We start from the raw sequence: 24,203 nt of genomic DNA on the forward strand, positions 1-24,203 counted from the left end.
TCTTATTCTGCACTTGACTTGAGAGATTTACATTCCAGCTCCAGAGGCCTGGCCCAGCGTCACAGATCCAGAGCCAAAGAGCCCTTCCCTCCCATAGACCTACTTTCAAAGCCTGCCTCTGTCACTCCCTGTGTGACCTTAAACATAATTTTTCCTCTCTGGGCGTCTAATTGTCCATGTTTAAAACTGGATGAATGAGACCCTCCTCAGTGTGAATTAGGGTAGGGCATGTGAAGCACACTGGAGAAGGGAATGGCAACCCACCCCAGATTTCTTACCTGGAGAATCACATGGACAGAGGAGCCTGGTGGGCTATAGTCCATAGGGTCGCAAAGAGTCGGACAAGACTGGATGACTAACACACACACGCGTGAGGTGCACACAGCAGGTGCTCAATAAAGCTAAGCTTCCTCGGGTAGAACCTGCATCACCCTGGCTCCCAGTTCCGGCCTGCTTCCTTCTTGGGGCACCATGTCTCAGCACACTGACAGCCGGCCCTCTGTCCCCTACACTTGGATCCTTCACATTCCCCATCTTTCCTCCCAGCCTAGCTCTTCTCCAGCGTGGCCATCCAGGCCCGGCTTCATCAGCATGTGACCTGAACAGTCACATGGGGCCCCCAGCTTGGTTTCATGCTTTGCTGTTTCTGCCTTAAAATTCTTCATAATTTTGGAACAAAGGTCAAGCACTTTCATTTGCAGTAAGCCCTCGTGTGCCATAGCTGGTTCCGGAGGAGGAGACCCACCTCTCCCTGAGAGGCTGGCACCACCCTTCACACTGGCCCCTGGGAAGGCACTTCTCTGAAATCAACACAGTACAAGGGAACCGTGTTCCTTCAGGTCCCAACTAGGTGCTCTTCCACTCCTGGTGCTGTGTCTACATGTGTGTGCCTGTGTGTGTACACAGGAACATAATGTCCCTATGTTATTGATGAAGAATAGAGGCTTTGTCGCAGCACTTGCCCACAGCCTTAGAGTTGGTACATGGTGGGGTCTGATCAGGTGTGGTTGGTGCTGAAAGCTGAGCTTTCCAACCCTTTAACCCAGGGGTCCCCAACCTCTGGGGTCTAGTGCCTGATGATCGGGGGTGGGGCTGATGTAATAATAATAGAATAAAGTGCACAGTTAATGTAATGCGCTTGAATCCTCCTGAAACCAACCCCACCTCTGGTCCGTGGAAAAACTGTCTTCCACGAATCTAAAAAGGCATGATACAAATGAAGTTACTGACAAAACAGGAAGAGGTTCACAGCCTTAGAGAACAAACTTATGGTTGCCAGGGGGGAAGAAAGGGGAAAAGGGATAGTTAGAGAGTTTGGGATGCATATGTACACACTGCTGTATTTACAATGGATAACCAAGAAGGCCTACTGTATAGCACAGGGAACTCTGCTCAATGTTACGTGGCAGCCAGAATGGGCGGGGAGTTTGGAGGAGAAGGGATGTGTGTATGTGTATGGTTGAGTCCCTTTGCTGTTCACCGGAAACTATCAAACATTGCTTGTTAATCAGCTGTGTGTAGTTGCTTTAGTCGTGTCTGAATCTTTGCAACCCTGTGGACCACAGCCCACCAGGCTTCTGTCCATGGGATTTTCCAGGCAAGAATACTGGAGTGACTTGCCACACCCTCCTCCAGGGGATCTTTCTGACCCAAAGACCAAACCCCCATCTCTTAGGTATCCTGCATTGGCAGGTGGGTTCTTTACCACTAGCACCACCTGGAAAGCCTGTTAATTGGCTATGCCCCAATACAAAAGTGGAGAAGGCAATGGCACCCCACTCCAGTACTCTTGCCTGGAAAATCCCATGGACGGAGGAGCCTGGTAGGCTGCAGTCCATGAGGTCACTAAGAGTCGAACATGACTGAGCGACTTCACTTTCACTTTTCACTTTCATGCACTGGAGAAGGAAATGGCAACCCACTCCAGTGCTCTTGCCTGGAGAATCCCAGGGATGAGGGAGCCTGGTAGGCTGTTGTCTATGGGGTTGGACAGAGTCAGACATGACTGAAGCGACAGCAGCAGCAATACAAAATTAAAAACTTAAAAAAACTGTCTTCCATGAAACCGGTCCCTAGTGCCAAAAGGTTGGGCATTGCTGATTTAACCATAATAAGTAAACTTAATATTCATCCAGGGGTCACATGTGCCAGTGCAGTGGGGAGCGGCTGATTCTTTCATAATATAGTAAGATACGCTTTGTATATATTGTTTAAAACAATGAATTAAAAAATAACCCAAACAGGGAAGCCTACCACATAATTTCTGAAGGGACTTCTCAGAGTAGGTCTCCCGGTCACAGCCCTTCCCAATGTAGTTGGTCTGCAGCTCCGTGGTGATCTGGATGGAGGACACGGCCCCATCGCACGTCTCCAGGTGGATGCTGGGGAACAGGGGCACGCTCCCTGAGCCAGGCTGGTACTCAATCCTCTTGGTCCAGTCTGAGTAAACAAGGAAAGAGTGACCGTCAGTCAGGTGCAGACAGTTCTGCTGTAACATGTGCTTTGAAAATGTACATTTGTTCCAACACAATTGGTACCTTTGGAGAAGGAAATGGCAACCTACTTCGGTCTTCTTGCGTGGAGAATCCCATGGACAAAGGATAGGCCTAGCAGGCTATAGTCCATGGGTTCGCAAGAGTCAGGCAGACTTAGCGACTAAACCACCACAATCGATATATTAGGAAATGATTCGAGGATAACGGGGATTTCACATTTACTTATGCAAGATTTTGTCCCCAAGAAACACTAGATGAATTCAGAAATCCACACCTGGCTGAGCTAAGCCACATAGGAAGGCACAAAACAGGCCCACGTACAGACCTCAAAACATCTACCAGCTACTCCACTCGCCATGTGTAATGAGCCACACCTGCCTGCAATGCAGTTACAGCTTTCTATGTCATTCAGAAAACCCTCTTCACAATAATGCATCAGCTTCAACCCTTCCTATATCCACCACCACAAGCAAACCTCAGGTCTCTTCAAGGCAAGGTACCGTATGTACTGTAGTACTTATATATTTCTTAATCATTTAACCTGTGTAAAACTGTGCTGGTGTTTTTGTGTGTGTGTCTTTTTTTTTCAAATAAGGTTGGCTTTTAATTTATTTTATTATTATCTTTGACTATGCTGGGCCTTTCTTCCTGTGCATGGGCTTTCCCTAGTTGTGGTGAAGGGGTGGTGTCTACTCTCTAGTTGCCATATGCAGGCCTCTCACAGCAGTGGCTTCTCCTGTTGCAGAGCACAGGCTCTAGAACTCTGGTTTAATAGCGGTGCACTGGCTTATTGCCCTGGGGGATGTGGGATCTTCTAGGACCAGGGATTGAACTCATGTCCCCTGCCTTGGCAGGTGAGCTCCCAACCACTGGACCACCAGGGAAGTCCCTTTGTCTCTTTTTATGCATCACTGAGTCAGACACGACTGAGTGACTGAACTGAATTTAACTGAACTGATGATGTTTTTGATTGTTGAGTCCCTTGTCCCATTTTTCCCAGCAAGTTGATTTTCAGGAACGCATACACCTTGCCACAAGCAAACAAACAAACAAAAAAAGAGGCCAAGATAATTCAGGACTCCATGAAGCCATGGGGTTAGGCACAATGATTCCTTCCCTTTCAGGACTGTGACTTAAGTAGGGCTGATGGTCTTATCCCTGCATTTTAGTGGAAAAATAACTTGGAGACATCAAAGTGTGGGAGAGGAACAAAATCACAATCAAAATGACACTACACAAAAAAAGAGCAATCAACAAAAATAAACACTGAGAGTGAGCGTACACAAGAACTGATTGAAACAACAAGAGTGGAGAGTCAGAGTCTAGGCAAGGCCATGCTCACGGTGACTGGCAACAGCACTTGCTGACAATGATGCCTGCCTGAGAAGTCTACGTAGGCCTGAGCCAGACTTGTGGGTAGAAGTCTGAATCATCAAGGAACATGAGTTGTGGATACTATTTTATATGACTCTCAAACATTTGTCACATTGCTAGGTGGTATCTCTTTTTTAAAAAGTTTTTTTATGTGAAACATTTTTAAAAAGTTTTTTATATGAACCATTTTTAAAAAGTCTGTTGAATTTGTTACAATATTGCTTCTATTTTATGTTTTGGTTTTTTGTCTGGAGGCATGTGGGATTTTAGCTCCTGGACCAGGGTTGAACCTGTACCCCATTCATTGGGAGGCAAAGTCTTAACCACTGAACAACCAGGGAAGTCCCTGGATGGTGTCTTTATGCCAAGGTAAAAATGAAAATCTATGGATTGCCTGCCTCACCCTTGGGAAACTCAGAAAGTCTTGCATTTAGGATCATTCATCAGCCACCAAGGGGCTTCCTGAAAATACCCATTGGCCATTGGCTGCCATCTTGAGGAAACCAGCAGAGTGAAAGGGCTGAGCTTAGGGACAGAGGGCTTTGTTCAGTGAGCAAACGTATGTTTGAGCTTCTTATGCCCCCAGCTTTGCTTTGAGCATCACAGATACAGCAATGAAGGAATCTGAAAAGGTCCCTGCCTTGTGGAGCTGAGAGAGAGACAAGCAATGGATACGCCATGCTGTCCTATCGCGGAGGGTAAGTGCTATGAAAGGAAAAGTGGTGACCTCTAGAGAGGAACTTCTTCAGATGGAGAGAGTTCCTGCCTGAGCTGACGCCTGAATGTCAAGGATGAAAGCCCATGGGGAGCCTCAGAGAAACTTGTTTGAAGTAAAGGCAGCAACGATCTTGGCTTGACTCCATCAGGTCAGGAAGTTCTTGGGCAGGTTATTGAAGGTCTCCAAGCCTCAGGCACCTTATCAGTGAAGTGGGGCAACCATGTGGGCCTGGCATGCAGTAGGGCTCCAATCCTTGTTATTCCTTCCCCAGAGAGGAAAGGAGATGCTCACACCCCCTGCACATTCCACATAACCCGGCAATCTGGGTTTAGCTCTGAACCCCCATGATAACCAACCACCTTTAATGTATTTTTTGGAGTCATGAGCAAAGATTTAACACCACGTTGTGAGGTTTCTCACCAGGAACTTGCTATGGGATGATTTTTGTTTGTTTTTAAATGAAATTTTATTGGCGTATACTTGCTTAACAATGTTTCCACTGTACAGCAAAGTGAATGAGCCATACATATACATATATTCACTCCTTTTTGGATTTTCTTCCCATTGAAAGGATGTTTAGATGACAATGACTATAGGTAAAAGAGAATCTACCCAATTATATGTCTTCTCTCAGAGCCCCCAGGAGCTGTGTCTGGAATGGCCCATTACCTCCTGGAGGATAAGACCATGGAGTTGCTATAGCCCATGTGGCCCCAGGTCAATCTAAAGGACAAATCACTGGCAGACAGGAGGGCTTTTTGTCTGATATATCTGAAAGTCACCGTGCTGTAAGCAGCAGTCCACACATGACCAGGCTCGTCTCAACCTAGGTTCAAAATATCGCATACCATTGTGCGTTCAGTCATGCGATTTCTTCTGCATGGAGCTCCTTTCCTGTTCCTGTCTGTCTGTTACCTCTACCACATAACTTTCAGGATATCTCCAGTCTGGATAGAAACCTTCCTCTGTGCCCTCACAGCATTCTCAACAGTAGAGTCCAAGCTGATGGTAACTCTGAATCCCTGCACGATGCCCTGCACAGGGCAGATACTCACTAGACAGTGGGAGAAAGCATGAATGGATCCTGTAGGATGTCATTGGAATGACCCATTTGTGTGCCTTCCCCTTCTTGTAACTAGGAACTCTTTAAAGGCAGGAATTGTGAGTTTACTTTTGATCCCTCCACACCAAACTGTAAGCCCAGGAAATATTTTCCAGGTGGATCTGGGGGGCCCCAGAAACCTAACCTTGACTTCAGCCCTGGCAGCCTTTCTTGAGCCACAGACAGAACCCATAGCCTATTTGTAGCTTATCTGGTACTTTCCCTGTCTGCCCCTACTCTCGTTCTACAGAAACAACCATTCCAACAGAAGCCATCACATGTTTGCTTCTCTTTGTTCTCAAAGGCACTTGGTCCAGAAATGATATGGAAGAATATTTCCCCAGTAACAAGACATGGTATCAAGGAAGAGGCTGCTCTCCTTCCCTTCCTCACTCCTGTCTCTCTGTATCATCCTTCTCTTTAGAGATGCAATTTAAAAAGATCAGAGAAATGGTTCTGTGGAGGGTGCCCATGGTATGGCCCTATATCACCAGTTCTTGAGTCTCTCCTGCTAGTGGGTGAGAGATTCCTCATAATATCTACTTCTGGAAGCCCAAGACATCCCTGGTATTGGTGTTCTGTGGGGGCCGTGGGCATCTCTTTCTCATCCAGATATGTTAGTGGTTATCTTTGATGAGAAATTCCAGCTCAAGTCTTTTTAGGAGTGTAAGTACCAGAGCAAATAAATAACAAGGCTGTATATTGTCACCCTGCTTATTTAACTTATATGCAGAGTACATCATGTGAAATGTCAGGCTGGATGAAGCACAAATTGGAATCAAGATTGCTGGGAGAAATATCAATAACCTCAGATATGCAGATGACACCACCCTTATGGCAGAAAGAGAAGAGGAATTAAAGAACCTCTTGATGAAAGTGAAAGAAGAGAGTGAAAAAGTTGGCTTAAAGCTCAACAAATCCGGTCCCATTGCTGCTGCTGCTGTGTCACTTCAGTCGTGTCCGACTCTGTGTGACCCCATAGATGGCAGCCCACCAGGCCCCCCATCCCTGGGATTCTCCAGGCAAGAACACTGGAGTGGGTTGCCATTTCCTTCTCCAATGCATGAAAGTGAAAAGTGAAAGTGAAGTTGCTCAGTCGTGTCCGACTCTAGCGACCCCATGGACTGCAGCCTACCAGGCTCCTCCGTCCATGGGAGTTTCTAGGCAAAAGTACTGGAGTGGGGTGCCATTGCCTTCTCTGCTGGTCCCATTATGTCATGACAAATAGATGGGGAAACCATGGAAATAGTGACAGACTTTATTTCCTTGGGTTCCAAAATCATTGCAGACGGTGACTGCAGCCATGAAATTAAAAAACGCTTGCTCCTTGGAAGAAAAGCTATGACAAACCTAGACAGCATATTAAAAAGCAGAGACATTGCTTTGCCAACAAAGGTCTATCTAGTCAAAGCTGTGGTTTTTCCAGTAGTCATGTATGGATGTGAGAGTTGGACCATAAGGAAAGCTGAGTGCCAAAGAATTGATGCTTTTGAACTACGGTGTCGGAGAAGACTCTTGAAAGTCCCTTGGACAGCAAGGGGATCAAACCAGTCAATCTTAAAGAAATCAGTCCTGAATATTCATTGGAAGGACTGATGCTGAAGCTGAAACTCCAATACTTTGGCCACCTGATGCAAAGACCTGACTCATTGGAAAAGACCCTGATGCTGAGAAAGATTGAAGGCAGGAGGAGAAGGGGATGGCAGAGGATGAGATGGTTGAATGGTATCACTGACTCGATGGACATTAGTTTGAGCAAGCTTCTGAAGTTGGTGAAGGGAAGCCTGGCGTGCTGCAGTCCATGGGGTCACAAAAAGTCGGACACAACTGAGTGACTGAACTGAACTAAAATAGTGGAGACAGAGTCCTAGCAAAGTTTTCAGTCCTTTTGCTGCCTTTGGTTAAGGGGGCAAGGCCCTTTCCAAGGAGAAATCAGGGAGAAAAGATCTTGAAGAACATCACACCTGCCAGTAGCTTTTGTGATCTCATGAGGCGTGTTTTTGAGGGTTTATGGAGAGCAGACAAACTGCAACCATATCGTAAAAGAAATCAATGAAGCTTTCTGAGTGTAGCATCCTTGACGTAGTGGGAAGCTCACACAAACATCTTTCATTTTTCAAGAAAGGGCGGGGGTTTAAGAGAGCAAAAGGCAAGTCATCAAACTCAGTGTTTGCCACATGAAATATCTATTCATTCTCATTTTCTGGAGGGTAGAATGGCAAGATGTCTAAAAGTATGACCTCCAAATTCAGGGTGCCTGGATTCAGATTCCAGCCTTCTCACTTCCTGCGTGGACTCCGAGTAAACCACTTACCCACCTTGAGCCTGAATAAAAGTAGCACCTACCACCAGGATCTGGGGAGATTAAATGCTGAATCATTTCAGCCTCAAACACAATGGACACATTCATCAGATATGGTATTAATGTTAATTGATCATGTATTCAATAACATTTATTGCAGGAAATAAGAGGACATACAATTAATAGCATCTACAAGATGCTAGGTGCTTTGACATCGGTTCTTTCATTTAATCCTCCCAGCGACCCAGTGAGTGGGTGTTACTATCTTAATAGTGCACATGGCAAAACTGTGGCTGAGAGTTGGTGTGACTTGCTCAAGGCTGTCTAGTTCTTTTACAATAACTCCTCTATGATTCCGAGGATTTGCTGGGACTGAGAATGGCAATTTTTACAGATTCATCTTTGAATATTCAATTTACACTGATAAATTTTTTTTAATGATAATTTCTGATGATGGTAAAGGATCAAGGAATATTGTCAGTTTCATCAATGCTTGACCTTGGGGGCAGTTGTAGGGGTCGAGGGGCTGCTTTGATACTGTAGACTTGAAGAAATCTGGGTTTGAATCTCATCTCACCCAAATTCGGGTCATGTGACCTTTGCGAAGCAGTTATCTTTGGGCCTCTGTGGCCTCACCTGTAGATCTGAGATACTTATACCTCCTCATAGGCTTGATGTATGCATTGAAGGCTGAGGGCCCAACAGAGCGACCTTCCCCATGATACCTCATGATAGAAACATCCCACTTTGGTTCACAAGCTTCCTAAACTTCTCTGAACTATCCCACTTGGAAACGAAATCTTTTTGGAAAGAAAATAATTCCAATTCATGAAAGATCTAGAGACTAGTTAATGAACTGTTGTTCATTTTTTTCCCTAAATAAAGAGAAAAGAAGTAGACCACCTATTGTTTTAATACTCGGGCTCAATGGCATCATAAACATTCTTGGAAAGGTTACCCTGGAATGCCTTCAGGAATTAAATTCCCTCTCAGGGGATTAAAGATTTAGAAATGGGATGAATGTATTATAACTCCTGCTGAATTTGGGGAACATATATTTTCTCATTAGGAAAAGATTAACTACTTAGAACTCTCTTATTAGATGCCTGGAGGTGGAAAAAAGCTAAGCTGAGACTTCTGGAAAGCACAGGCTTTATGGGCTCTTGTAATTCAAGACACTCGGTAAATCGTTCCAACTCTATACTCAGAAGTGACACCGAAGGAGGGAAGGGAAAGACACAGGTGTGTCTGATGCTTTTTTTTCCTTAACTGCGCATGTTCAAGGGCCTCCAGCTCTTCCTAGTCTCAGCTCCTAGCAGAGGAAGAAGCATCAGGTTGTCCAGGAAATTGCTGCATTCATACAAAATAAATGGCTCGATGTGGGGATGCTGGGGAGGGGGAGGGATAGGAAAGGGGTTGTCCTGATCAGGGACTGTTCAGTTAGCTGATATTCTAACTAGACTCTGTAGGTGTCAACCACCTGGCATCTTTCAAGTCTTTCTTCCAGGGATGGGTGACTTTGATTTGGTACCCAGGGACTTCCTTTCCTACTGGGAGAAGCTCGGGAGGTGGACATGCTCAACAGGGAGCATCTTTATCTTCACTGGCATCCAGTGCACCTGAGCTGGGGGTGAGTGAGGAGGTAGAGATGGGCTGGAGAGGTAAGTGGAGGTCAGATGATAAATGCTGGCTAAGAGGTTTGGGTTTCATCTTAGGACCAGTGAAGAGCTATAAATGGGTGTTTAGTGAGGGTATGAAGAATGCAGACTGTGCTTTGGAAATGTCACTTAGCAGCTAGATTAGGTCTGGTGTCCAGAACACTAAAATATCTCCGATTGCCACCTCATAATCAAGCCACACAGAGGGTCACCACTGACAGGGTCACACAATAGGGAAATTAACTTCAGTTCAATTCAGCCAAATTCAAGAGTGTTAATTCTGCAGTTGGACAGACTCAGGTCTGAATCATGACTTTGCTACTTTTTGGCTGTGTGGCCCTGGGTAAATCACTGAACCTCTCTGAGCTTCATTTTCACATCTGAAAATGAATTAAAATTTATGATTACATAAATCTACCTTGAAGAGTTGCTTTGGGAATTGGAGAAAAGGTTTGCAAAGCACAGGGCTTCCCTGGTGGCTCAGTGGTAAAGAATTTGCCAGCCCAGCAGGAGATTCAGATTCTATCCCTGGGTCAGGAAGATCCCCTGGAGGAGGGCATGGCAACCAACTCCAGTATTCTTGCCTGGGAAATCCCATGGACAGAGGAGCCTGGCGGGCTACAGTCCATAGAGTTGCAGAGTCTGACATGACTTAGCAACAAAACAACAATAACAAATGCAAAGCACCAGGAACAGACAGCTACTGCTACTACTCCTGTCAGCAGTCTTGTATCATTCTTATCATTATTCTGATGCTATGCATTTACTGAGCACCTACTATGGGCCAGGCAGAGCCCCAGGCATGAGTGACAGAAAAGTGTAACTCATGAGCCCTGACTCAGAGGCACTGACAGTCAGGTAAGGGCAGTGACAGGCACACAGCCAGCTTTAAGGCAGACAGAGGGACAAAAAGCAGACCCCAGAGAACAAAGAAGAGGTAAGTTATACTGACTAGAGTGAACAAAGGAGGCTTCCTGGAGGAAGTGACCTGGACTTCGTTTTAGCATAGGTTGTATTATTATTTAAGTGTGATAAGGCCAACAGATCAGGATATAATTGCCATTGAAAAGAGAGTTTGTTATACTCACAAGTCTCCAATAGAGGGGGTCCCCCACCACTGGGGATGCATGGAGAATCACCAGGGATAGTTAAGAGGTAGAGGGAGAGGAAAAAACCATGGGCAAGAGCCTGTGCTATGGTTTGCACGGAAGGAAGAGGTCAGGCAAGGTAAGCAGCCTTAAAATCACCTAGTTTGTATAATTTCAGTGGGCTCTGGGGCATGGAGCTATCCCTAGCTGTCTGGTACCTGGCCCTAGGGTGATTAGTGCAGGTAAATGTTGGCTGGAGTGTGAGCCCCTGATAAAAGAGGTGGGTGGGATGTAGGTTCTGGGTTGGTTGGTCAGTGCCTGAAAAGCAAAAGGGTAAGTTGTTTGTTCTCTCTAGGAATTCGCTGATTGAGGGGGCAGTCTCTCCAGGCTCAGCCAGGCCCTGGTTGTCCAAGCATCAGGATGCAGGCAGAAGGCACGGTTAACACAGCACTGCAGGATGTGGGGCACACGGTGGGCAGAGAGAATTGGAGGGTGTCACCACCATGGCCTTGGTACAACAATAAGCAGTGCTACTTAGATGGAAAATGATATGAATGGTGCTCCCCACGCAGTGGCCTGGTGGGACTCAGCAAGTGTAGACAAATGTAAGGCCAGGAGTGGGCATCTAGGAGACCTGGTGTGAGATGGGCCAGAAAGCAACTTTGGGGCCAGATTGGCAAGGACTTGAGTGCTGGGCCAGGAAGTGAGCTTTTTGGTAAAAGAGTGACAAGAGCCAGCTTCTGAGACCCTCCTCATGTCTCCTCTCCCCCAGGGCTCCTGGAGTGGAGTCCTCAGAATCCCAGTCTGACTTTGGTTAGAGCCATGGTGATGCTTAGACAACGAAGTAGAGACATGAGGGAGGAGGAGGAATCAGATGCCTGCCTCCTCTGCCTGCCAGCTACTGCACCTTGCGCAAGACACTCCTTGTCTGTAAAATGCGGAGATATTACAACTATAGCTCATGGAACTGGTGTGGAGATAAGGTTAGATCATATACGTGGTAAGGCCAGGACTTGTGCCAGGCCTATAGGACTCCAAGACTCAACCTCTAAAAGGAATCCTGGCTTTTCTGAGTTCATTTCCTTTTAACATTTTCTCTACTGCTGTTGTGGGTCTATAAGCAGCAGATGGGACATTTAGCTGGAAGGAGACAGAGACTGAGTCAGAAACTCAGTCAGAGACTGAGACTTCCAGTCAGAGCTGGAAGGAGTCAGAGCCAGGCATCCAGTCCTGGCTCCAAGACCAGCTTCATGTACAGAAGGGCCCCATGCTTGGTGTAACACTCTCCTGTCACTGTCTTGAAAATCATTTTGACCCCAATAGCTGCCTTTCCAGCTGAATAACCTTGGGCATGTCCCTTCATGTTTCTGAGCCTCAGTTTCTTCACCTGTAGAATGGGAATATTAATTAACTATCCCAGAGAGAGGAGCCTAGGCTTTGGGGTCAGACTAGGTGTAAGTCCTAGGTCTACCTATTGGTACCATGTGCTGGGGGGCCAGTCAGCTCCTTTCCTGCCTAAGTTTACTCATGCAAACACTGGTGATATTATCACCTATTTCAGAGCTTTTGAAAGGGTTTATATCAGATGATACATGCAAACTACTTAGCCTGGGCCCAATACATAAGACATACATCACTTTTTAAGCATTAAATTATGCGATTTTCCCTTCCCCAATTAAAAACAATTACACGCAGGCACACTTTCAAAAGAAAGAAAACACAAACTCTCTGAACTCAATTACAAATATAAGGAGTCCTCTCCCTTCCATCATTACTGACCCCTTTCCATTTACTATACTTATCTTCACAAGAGCATTTTATTACCTTTTAATTCTCACTAAAAAGAGAGATCTTAATTAACTACAAAAAAAGAAGGAGGGAAGAGAAAAAATACCCACAGTTCAGATCAGGAGGTACAACTCAAAGCAGCCCTTTGCCTGGTGCTCAGTCCCTGACACCCCGGTGGCTGGTCCTTCTCTTCCTCCAGGTCCCAAATCGCATGTGACTTTGTAAAGGAGGTTGTCTGGGTCTTGTTTTGGTGATGCGCCCTACCTCTACCCAACTCCTGCCTGGCCTTCCCCACTGAGAATTATTGACTCATGTACCATCTATTCATGTACCGGAGCATAACTTGTACATCACTCTGCAGGGCCTGGTGCATAACTGGTATTCAATAAATATCTAAGAAATGAGTGAATGATTAGGTATATGAAAATCAAAACACACACACTCACACACAGACACACACACACTCACACATTCTAATTTGGCTGCCTAATGCAGGGAATGGAGAAGGCAATGGCATCCCACTCCAGTACTCTTTCCGGGAAAATCCCATGGACGGAGGAGCTTGGTAGGCTGTAGTCCATGAGGTCGCTAAGAGTTGGACACGACTGAGCAACTTCACTTTCACTTTTCACATTCATGCATTGGAGAAGGAAATGACAACCCACTCCAGTGTTCTTGCCTGGAGAATCTCAGAGACGGGGGAGCCTGGTGGGCTGCCGTCTATGGGGTCGCACAGAGTCAGACACAACTAAAGTGACTTAGTAGCAGCAGCAGCAATGCAGGGAAGCTAAACTGCCAGGCACTAAAATGTGAAGAATCCTAGATGTAGCTGCTGTGTGTGTGTGTGCGTGCGTGTGTGTGCATTTGTGTGTACACACATACATACACACTTCAGCCTGAGTGTCTGTGGATGAGTGTGTATGATGATGAAACTGCACTTGCATGTGAGTCCAATTTTGGAAACCCTCATGTATTTGCAACCTTTTTAGTCCCCCAAGATGTCTCAATAAATGTCAAATGAGACAACCAGTAATTTGTCCTCAAATTTTGTCCTGCCTGTGAAGTTCTCTTTAATTTCCTGATGATAGAAGGGGTTTAATTTCATCCCAAGTCACCATCTTGATTACCAAATCCTTGGTCTGAGAAAACCCTCACATCGTCACCTGGGGGATTTCAAAGTCAGGCATGTGGGTGGACACTTTCGGGCCTTATTCTGGAAGCATCCAGGCAACTGCGGATAGTTTCCTGCCCAATAGCTCCCTGACAAAATCAGGGGCTTCTATCATACCCTCTTCCCTGGCCTATTATTGTCAGTCAGGAGAACCAGTACCATGAGGTAAGTAAGGATCATATAAAGATGCTTATGATCAGATTAAATTAAAAAGATCTGCATGTTGCATGTGCATGCTCATTTGTGTCCAATTCTTTGCAATCCCATGGACTGTAGCCCGCCAGGCTCCCCTGTCCAGGGGATTTCTCAGGCAAGAATACTGGAGTGGGTTGCCATTTCCTACTCCAGGGGATCTTCCTGACCCAGGAATCAAACCTACATCTCTACGGTCTCCTGCTTTGCCAGGCAGATTCTTTACCACTGCGCCATCTGAGAATCCCAAGCCTAAACCATTTCTGATTTTGTGGAGGGCAAAGGAAACAACAGATTCTGGGACAATGCTACTTACTGTGGTCTATAGAGGGGTGTGGCCTTGGAGTTACTTGTTATAGGTCTGCCATAGAAATCCAGGGTAACATTTTAAAAAACTTTATAGCAATTTGACAGGGTGATTTTATGCTTATCAAATCCAATAATACTTAAAAATTGGCTTACATTTTGAATGTCTTTGCTATTTATTTCATTTTTCTAGAAATTTGTCTCATTGTTTTTAAAGAATTAAGGTTCATGATGATTGGGAAAAAAGCCAATCCTTCACCATAGGTGATTTGAGAAGTACAATAGGGAAGAATAAACCTGACTTTCTATTAGATCTGTTTCTTTTATTTTAACCTTTGTATTCTATTTTTTGGCTACAAGAATGTTGCTAATTCCCTGAAATATACATGATAACCTATTCTCAATGCTCTAATCTTTAAGAGTATAAAAGTTTTCCATTTATATAGAGATAAGAAATTACAGAACAGAGAATAACATTTGTCTTACTGGAGGTCTGTAGAAACCTCATGACCTGACCTACCTGCATAGTTGCAAGAACAAAGGATTCTAACACCAAGATGTTTGCAACAACCAACCATACCCCCCTCTCCTTTTAGTATAAGAGCAGCCTGAATTCTAACTCTGATACAATACTTGTTTGGGACACCATTTGACCATCTTCTCAGTCTGCTGGCTTTCTGATAAAGTCGCTATTCCTTGCCCCAACAACTTGTCCCTTGATTTATTGACCTGTCAGGCATTGAGCAGCACGAGCTTAGATTCAGTCCAGAAGCATTACTCTAAATAATATCCTATTTCCTAAAACTTACATCCAAAGACTTAAAATCTAGAAGGCAATACTTTAGAGCATTGTAACATTTTACCCTATATATCTACAGGGCTACTAATGCCCTTCTGTTTCTGAATTTTAGAGGACTCCTGAGATCAAACTCTTTCCACTCCAGGTTTTGTTTAAATTCCTTTTTAAACATTAATTTATTTATCTTAATTGATGCTAATTACGTTACAATATTGTGGTGGTTTTTGCCATAAATTGATATGAATCAGCCAAGGGTATACATGTGTCCCCCATCCTGAACCCCCCTCTCACCTCCCTCCCCATCCCATCCCTCTGGGTTGTCCCAGTGCACCAGCTTTGAGTGTCCTGTTTCATGCATCGAACTTAGACTGGTGGTCTATTTCACATACAGCTAATATACATGTTTCAATGTTATTCTCTCATATCATCCCACCCTCACCTTATCCCACAGAGTCCAGAAGTCTGTTCTTTACATCTGTGTCTCTTTTGCTGTCTTGCATATAGGGTCATTGTTACCATCTTTCTAAATTCCATATATATGCATTAATATACTGTATTGGTGTTTTTCTTTCTGACTTACTTTACTCTTATAATAGGCTCCATTTTCATCCACCTCATTAGAACTGACTGAAATGTGTTCTTTTTAACAGCTGAGTAATATTCCATTGTGTACATGTACCACAGCTTTATTATCCATTCATCTGCCGATGGACATCTAGGTTGCTTCCATGTCCTAGTCCACTCCAGTTTTACAACCATCATTACAAATCACTACAACAACTTCCTACTTTACCTCTCTTTATGACCTTCTAATCTACAGTGGTTAACATTCCCTAACCACAATATATCCAATTATTCTTCCAGGGATTCCTCCATAATTGCTCCAATCTAGACTGTGCCCTCTCCTTCCCAATTCACAGGGCTTGCAATTTACCTCATCTACATGGAGCTCACACTGCACTCCCCAAATTCTTGTCTACACACAGATTCAGGGTCAGGGCTGGCTTCAGGAGAATCACCTGTAAAAGTTCTCAAGACAGCCTTTTGGGTCTCACCTTGGGAGATCCCAGTAGAAGGTTTTGAGGAGGAAGCCCTGGAATCTGTGATTTTAATCAACCTTCCTCCCCAAAGTGATCTGGATGCAGAGACAGACTTGGAAATGACCAGCCAAAACAATTTGCTGTTTAGTCGCTAAGTTGTGTCCAACTCTTTGCAACCCCACGGACTGCAGCACATCATTATCTCCCAGTGAAGGCCTTGTTCACACTCATGTCCACTGAGTCAGTGATGCCATCCAACCACCTCATCCTCTGACGTTCCCTTCTCCTCCTGCCTTCAATCTTTCCCAGCATCAGGGTCTTTTCCACTGAGTCAGATCTTCACATCAGGTGGCCAAAGTATTGGAGCTTCAGCCAAAACATATTGGGCATTAAACTCCCACTCCATCTCTCACCACATTCGTGACTTCCAACAGTCAGGGAGGGGCCTGAGAAGGGATTTCTGCTCCCTATGCAGGATGACCACAGGGAGATCTATTTGCTGCCTGAAAGCTGACCCAGCAGAGTAGGACTTGACACCGAATGAGCTTAGAACAAGTATTCTTTTCTTTCTTCACATTGTGTGGGTTCTGATTCCAGAAGAACTACAGATGCAAGGCCAGAGCTCTTAGTGGAGACAGAGCCACTTCCAGTTGTGAGGCATTAGATTATACCTCCTGACCATGTGATTGATAAAACATTTTTTCATATATTGAGATATAGGGAAGTCACTTTGGTTTACATGTGAGGTAACTTGAAGTTTCTGCTAACTAAAATAGCCTGTTTGTGGCCTATCAAACACACAGTATACATCTGCTTTAATCATGAAAGAAAAGGGCACACTGGCCAGAAGCAAACAATGTCCGTGTTAAAAATAAGGATTAAATGCCCCTCTACCTGGTACACGAATGCTGGTACTCCTTTGACGATAAGACTCCCTTCCCAGGTGCCAAAGCCATACTGCCTCGCTGTGTGCATGTTGGTCAGTTCTTTTTTTTTTTTTGAAATCTTAAAGAAATGTAACCATGACTTGTTTAATATTCTTTGTTCTGACAAGATACAAAACTGTGATGAAAACTCTGCTTCTCTGGAGCAGTTTCTCAGAGTAATCTAGGAAGCTGGCTTCTGGTTTAAACCAGTTTGACTCAAATAAAATTCTTTTCTACCCTTATTATTGATTGTTTATTGACTGTTTTCATTGATACCTTCCTCCGGTGGAAGGAGTACACTTCCCTTCCCCGGTGATTTTGGGGTTGGCCACATGACTGATTGTGAACAGTAGACTAAGCTGTTCATTTACTTCCGTGATTGTTTTCCACCTGAAACTCTCACCCCTCACCTCCATCTTCATCTACCATCACGAGTTCCACAAGAGCGGGTTGCCTCCTTTGCTTAGATTTGAAATCTCCAGTGGTTGGTGCAGTTCCTGGAACATGGCTGGTTCTCACTACATATCTGGGGAATGAATGATATGGCTGCTTCGTGGAAGGTGTCTGTGCTCATGTTCTGGGTTCTGGGAATCTTCCTGGCCCGTTGCTCTGGTCAGCCTTTCTTCCTGTTGTCTTTATTCTTGGATTCTCCTGCTCCTTCCAGCTTCTCTGAACTGAGGATGCTGCTGCTGTTCTGCTGGGCTGGGTTTAGGGTTCACTCCATGCACTGTGTCTCCAGATCTGCCCTCAGCCGGGGGTGAGGTCTGTTCTGCTCCCATGCCTGACACAGGCCCCCTTGGCACTGCACCCCAATCTGGTCAGCCCCTGGCTGTTTGCATGCTAGGAGGGAATCCATTCACTGGTCCTCTGATGCCCTTGGGAGCACCTTAGTTTTCCAACAAGCCTCTGAACTTGCTGATGTAGGCACACCTTCTCTAAAGCTTGGGTCCTCCCCCTTTCGCCCTGGCTCCACACTCTCCGGGACTGTCAGTGCTGCCACCGAAGTGAACCACATGGTGTTCAAAAACCAGGGCCCCATGCCAAATTTGGCTACTTTTACTCCCCACCCTTTTCATTCCCAGAGATTCTCAGCTCACATGCAGAAACATGTCCAGCAGAGTTGATGCTGGAAAGGGGCAGAAACCAGGCAATTTAAGAGCAGCCATTCTGGAAGACAAGTCTCCCAAGGGGGAAATCATTAACTCAACCAATCAGGGTACTTTCTCTTGGATTTATAGAAGCTTTTCTTTCTTATGTCCAATAAACATGAGCATTTTCCAGGCAATTTTCTTATCTTGGGACGAATGCATTATTGGTACAAGATGGAGTAGCTATTCTTCAAGAATCTTTACTTTTATAGCCTTGAAAAGCATTTACAATGCAAGCATATGGTTTTTCAAACACACACTTTTAGTCTTTTTGTAAAGATGGCTTATGTAAACTTTTCAGACTCCAGTCACGTAAATCTTTTTAATCGATAGATCAGTGGCACATGGTTGCAGAATTAATTTTTTTAAACAAAAGGACCACAACTCCAGGTGATATTAGAGGACTGCAGGGTTTTTCATTTCACTGACTGACTTTCTAAAATTGGGACCAAATTATCATCTCTTTGGAAAATATGGCACAAAGCTGCAGAGTCCATCAAATACATTGGAAATCAGAGTCCAAGCGCCCAGGACTGGGGAGAGGTGTCCTTCACATGGATGGGCAGTGGGAGTCATCACAGATGATTAGACTGATGCTTGGCAAAACATATCTTGGGCCTCAAAATGACCATATGCTTTGGCCCAGGTGATAATACTCCTGAGAAAGTACTCCAAAATGCAGACAAAGATTTTTGCACAGATATTCACTGATACACAGAAAAGCAGAACCAAGCTAAAGCTGGACAATCACTTTGTCCCATTTGACTTCAGGAACCCCATCAGGCACACTTGACCTTCTTTGAAAGAATGTTAGGCAGCTGATGAGAGGGCGGTATGGTTTCATGAAGTGGGATAATACATGTGGCACCAAGTTAAGTGGGAAACACGCAAAGTTCAAATGACTGTGTATGAAGGGAGAAAAGTATACTGTAACATTGATAATACTGCGTTCATTGGATCATGGGGAACTTTTATTGTAATTATTATCTTTAAAAAGTTTCTTTTCAAGGGCTTCCCAGGTGGTGCTAATGGTAAAGAATCTGCCTGCCAGTGTAAGAGACGCAAGGGCCAGGAAGATCCCACATGCCATGGAGCGATTAAGCCCATGTGCCACAACTCTAGAGCCTGGTAGCTACAGAAGCTGGCGCACCCTAGAGCCCGCGCTCCACAACACGTGAAGCCACCACAATGAGAAGACTGAGCGCCGCAACACAGAGGAGCCTCCACTCACTGCAGCCAGGAGGAAGCCCGCTCAGCAACAAGACCCAGCACAGCCACAAAGAGATGAATGAAACTTAAGTATATATATTAAAACATTCTTTGCAAATGAGCAGGAAACACTTTATAATTTAAAATATATTTATATTAAAAAGTTGCTGTGGTCCAATTGCTACTTATCATACAGAACTTGTAAATGCTGCTTGAAAACCATCCCTCTCCCTTGGCCACTTGGGCAGACAGACAACCTGCCGCTTCCCTTTGCCACAGAGCTCCTGTTGGCGGGTCTGAGCGCCGCCCACACACTAGGCATGGGATGCTTTATCTTGCATTCAGTCATGAAGGGTGTTACAAATCCATGGTGGGCTGAGAGCCTGAAGAGCAAAAGCCTTGGAGGTTGGCAGGGAGTGGCATGCTGTCACTGTGCTTCTGGGCCTGTAGCCGGGAAGAAGGTGGGCGAGTCAGTCCACATGTGGCTGCCATTCACCAGACCTCAGTGGGTAGATGGGCCCTGCTGTACTCCTTGCCAATGGGTGCTGCTGAGTATCACTGGCTGCTGTCACCTAGGGATGCAGGTCAGAGACAGACCCGGCACTGGGAGAGAGAGAGGGGCTTCTGGCCTCCCACAAATGACTCAACGCTGAAATAAGGCTGAACAACCCACGTGTCTTAGGCTGAAAATGAGGTCACATTGCACTCTAGATACTAATTTCCATCAACCAGATTATCAGAAATTCATCATCCTCAGAGTGTACTAGTTTCTACAGCCCCAGACAGATACTCCACATTGGCCCACAGTCTGACAGGGGAGCTCCAAGCCTCTCCAGACCCCTTGAGCTTCCACATTGCTCTGGGCCCATGTGCCCATACCTTGCCCTGCCCTCCTGACCAGGGTGATCAGCCTCCTGCTGAGGACCCCAACTGTGGATGCTCTGAAGGCCCATAGATCTCAGCGACTGACTCTGTTCCATGGGAAGGGAGGGAGAAGGGAAACTCCCACTCCCACCTGCTGAGGCCCACCACGCTCCTTTGGGCTCCAGTGAAGTCTGGCTGGTACACCCACAGCTGAACAGAATCTCTCTGGAAAGTTCTGTCTACTTCATTCACTGTCCACTTTGGAAATCTGACTGCATCTGTCATGAGAACAAACAGGGAAATGCATACTGGTTCATCCACTCGTGCCGAGTTTTCTCCACACTCTTATCTGCAACTTGAACTCTTGTCTCTCCTTGCTCATAGAACAAGAAATGCTGAGTTGGACATGGACAAGAACCCATGGCTGGCATGATTCTGAACTGAAGGTGCAGAACTGAAGGACTAGGCTCTGCTGGAGCACTCCTCCCTGCCTCTTCCCATCACAGCGTCCATCCCTACCTTCTCAGGGCACCTGGCAAATTGTACTGGCCCCTCAATAAGCCTCAGTGCCCCTTCATCCCTTTCCAAAGGCTTAGGCACCCCTGCTCTCTGCTCTTCCAGGCCCTGGGCCCTGTCCCTGCTCTGACTTCCTCGGATTGGAATCATATATTCAGGATCTGGTCACCTGCTTGCTCTCTTCCCTCTTCCAGCTCCTGACCCCAGGGTGCCCTACTCACCTGGCTCAGGCCGGGCCCTGGGGGAAGTTCCCTGTGTTGAATGGAAGCATTGAGAGCATCTCTTATGTGCTGGGACCTCAGCCACCCCTCTGCATGGTTAGAGCGGAGTTAGTGCTCTCGGCCACCGTCCTGGCATCTCCAGGGTCACTACATGCTTCGCTCTGTGAGTCCAGGGTGGACTCCTAGCTCTGCAGTCTGTTGCTCAGTCCACCAAGAGCCACATGATGAGGATGCAGAGAGGGGTTGCTGGCATTATTCTGCCCCTGTTAGAGATGAGGATGAGCTTGGCAAGGAGAGGTGAGTGGCTGGCTGTGGTCACATTCATCATGAGAATCAAGTGTCTGGTTGATGTTCAGATGATAAATATCAGTGTCTAGGCTGATGATGCCTTTCAGTAACGCAGAGCAAGAAGGAAACCACCACTTAGTAAACTCTTGCTGGGCCTTTTGTATGTGCTATCAGTCTGCATGGCATCCAACTGAGAAAGGGAGCAGGCCCTCCAAAAGTAGGAGGGCCATTTCACCGATGCTGAGAGCCATTTAACTTATATGCAGAGTACATCATGAGAAACACTGGACTGGAAGAAACACAAACTGGAATCAAGATTGCTGGGAGAAATATCAATAACCTCAGATATGCAGATGACACCACCCTTATGGCAGAAAGTGAAGAGGAACTCAAAAACCTCTTGATGAAAGTGAAAGTGGAGAGTGAAAAAGTTGGCTTAAAGCTCAACATTCAGAAAATGAAGATCATGGCATCTGGTCCCATCACTTCATGGGAAATAGATGGGGAAACAGTGGAAACAGTGTCAGCCTTTATTTTTCTGGGCTCCAAAATCACTACAGATGGTGACTGCAGCCATGAAATTAAAAGACGCTTACTCCTTGGAAGGAAAGTTATGACCAACCTAGATAGCATATTCAAAAGCAGAGACATTACTTTGCCAACAAAGGTTTGTCTAGTCAAGGCTATGGTTTTTCCTGTGGTCATGTATGGATGTGAGAGTCGGACTGTGAAGAAGGCTGAGCGCCGAAGAATTGATGCTTTTGAACTGTGGTGTTGGAGAAGACTCTTGAGAGTCCCTTGGACTGCAAGGAGATCCAACCAGTCCTTTCTGAAGGAGATCAGCCCTGGGATTTCTTTGGAAGGAATGATGCTGAAGCTGAAACTCCAGTACTTTGGCCACCTCATGCGACGAGTTGACTCATTGGAAAAGACTCTGATGCTGGGAGAGATTGGGGGCAGGAGGAGAAGGGGATGACAGAGGATGAGATGGCTGGATGGCATCACTGACTCGATGGACGTGTGTCTGAGTGAACTCCGGGAATTGGTGATGGACAGGGAGGCCTGGCGTGCTGTGATTCATGGGATCACAAAGAGTCGGACACGACTGAGCAACTGATCTGATCTGATCTGAGAGCCATATAACCGAGGCTGAGATGTGAAATGACCTGCCTGAGAGCACCTCCCCAGCAAATGGCACCAACTAGCTGGCCTGACTCCTAAGCCCACTTTAGAGGCCTCTGTTTCTTCATCTCCTTCATGGTTCAAACGGAGATGCTCCTGTGAGCTCAGCACAGTTCTGTCTTGGGACGACCCTCTGAGACAAATGCTATTCTTAGTCTCTTCTTGCAGACACCATATCTGAGGGCTCAAAGAGGTAAGTGACCTGCCCAATGTCCCTGAGCCAAGATGTGATGGAACCTGGATGTGAATCCAGATCTTTCTGGCTTTGGAGCAGTCCTCCCAAGCCCCACTCTCTGTTGACTCCCTTCAGGGAGGAATTCAAGTTGCCTGCAAGTATTTAAAAGAACTGTCCATGGAAGAGGGAGTTGGCTGACTACAAGCGGCTCTGGGGGCAGACCCAGGTCCATGGAGAGATGGGCAGGTGGGCTGGGGCACTGAGTCAGGAGACCTATACCAGCTCTGGTTCCACCTCTCAGCATCTGGATGTCCTCTGGCAAGTCCATCCCCTTCCCAGGGTTCAAGGGGTCATCCAAGAAGGCCTATAGATGCCCTGCTGTCCTGAACAAAGGCAGGCATCACCTGTGGGCTTGTATGGCAGGAGTGGTACTCTCCCCACCACTATCTGGCAAGCCACCATCCTCTCTCATGGTTCCTTACTGTTCAACAACACGTTTTCTTTATAACATGAGGAAAGGGTTCCAACTGTGGGACTGTCCCCAAGACACCTTTCTTTCAAAGGTCTCCCAAGGAGGCCAGTGTCCTCCTTTGCTTTGAGACACTGCAGCTGAATGAGCAGTGGTCCTGCAGGCAGACAGGACTGGATTTGAAGGCTGGTCCTGGATATTAGTAGCTGGCTGGCAAGAGTCTCAACCACCAAGTCCTCGTCTGCAAAACGGGAAGAACACAGCTTTCAGGGTGTGATGAAGAGTGACTGGGTACATGAGTACCTGCCTCAGCCACACACAGGGCATGGCACACAGGAAGTGCTCGGTCAGCAGTGACTATTAATGTGGCTGAGTGCTGCTTGCGGTGAGTGCAGTCCACTCCCCCCTCCCCCTCAGGACTGAGATTATGGACCCAGAAACCTTGGGGCTCATTTCCCCCCAGGCTCACATGGAGCCTGGGGGAGCCGGGTTTTCGGGTGGGCACATTTATCCAGCTAGTCTTTAAGTGCTTTAAAAAGTCATGGAGGAACTTCCATGGTGGTCTAGTGGGGAAGACTGTATTTTCTCTGCAGTGGGCTAGTGTTCAATCCCTGATTGGAAACCTAAGAAGCCACATGCAGGCTGCACAGCGCGGCCAAATAAAGAAATCACTGAGTAGGTAAATCAACATCCTGTTCAGAACCATCTGTTGCACCTTAAGGACCGACTGTGTCCACAGTGTCCCAACAGGTCATTATTCACAGCGCAGGAGAGCCCCATGAAGCCTCTCTGGGAGCACAGAGGCGCACCTGGCAGATCTGAGCTGACTCAACAACCACAGTCCTGGGGTCACACCCACTGGAGTTAGTGGGATTCTAATTACTGGAATTGGGACAAAATGTTCCACTGTGATCTTAAGAATTGAAATAAAGGAAACTAAAAAGAGCTGCTGTTCATTAAGCCCCATCACGTGTGGTTCTGAACATGGTACTACACACATTACCTTTCATCTCATCCTCACAAGAAGGCATTGTTGAGCCCTTTACACTTGGGGGAAGCCCAGCCAGGCAGGAGTGACTTTCTCAAGGCTGAAGGCTGGGTTGGAGCTGAGCTGGGACTGAGACCTGGTTTCTCAGCCCCCTAGACTGCTCTTCCCACCCCACCTCACTGTC

General features: G+C 46.1%; 1 protein-coding gene across 2 annotated transcripts in view; it reads right to left on the reverse strand.

The window, feature by feature from the left end:
* The window catches only part of CLSTN2 (calsyntenin 2), a 735,088-nt gene that overhangs the window by 129,080 nt on the left and 581,805 nt on the right, over nt 1-24,203 (reverse strand). For both annotated transcript variants that reach the window (XM_005201877.5, NM_001206757.2), the window contains exon 6: nt 2,254-2,439. In XM_005201877.5, coding sequence (XP_005201934.2) covers nt 2,254-2,439 — 186 coding nt within the window. The remainder of the gene's footprint in view (nt 1-2,253; nt 2,440-24,203) is intronic.

Source organism: Bos taurus, chromosome 1 (assembly GCF_002263795.3).
Source record: "Bos taurus isolate L1 Dominette 01449 registration number 42190680 breed Hereford chromosome 1, ARS-UCD2.0, whole genome shotgun sequence".
NCBI classification, from domain to species: domain Eukaryota; kingdom Metazoa; phylum Chordata; class Mammalia; order Artiodactyla; family Bovidae; genus Bos; species Bos taurus.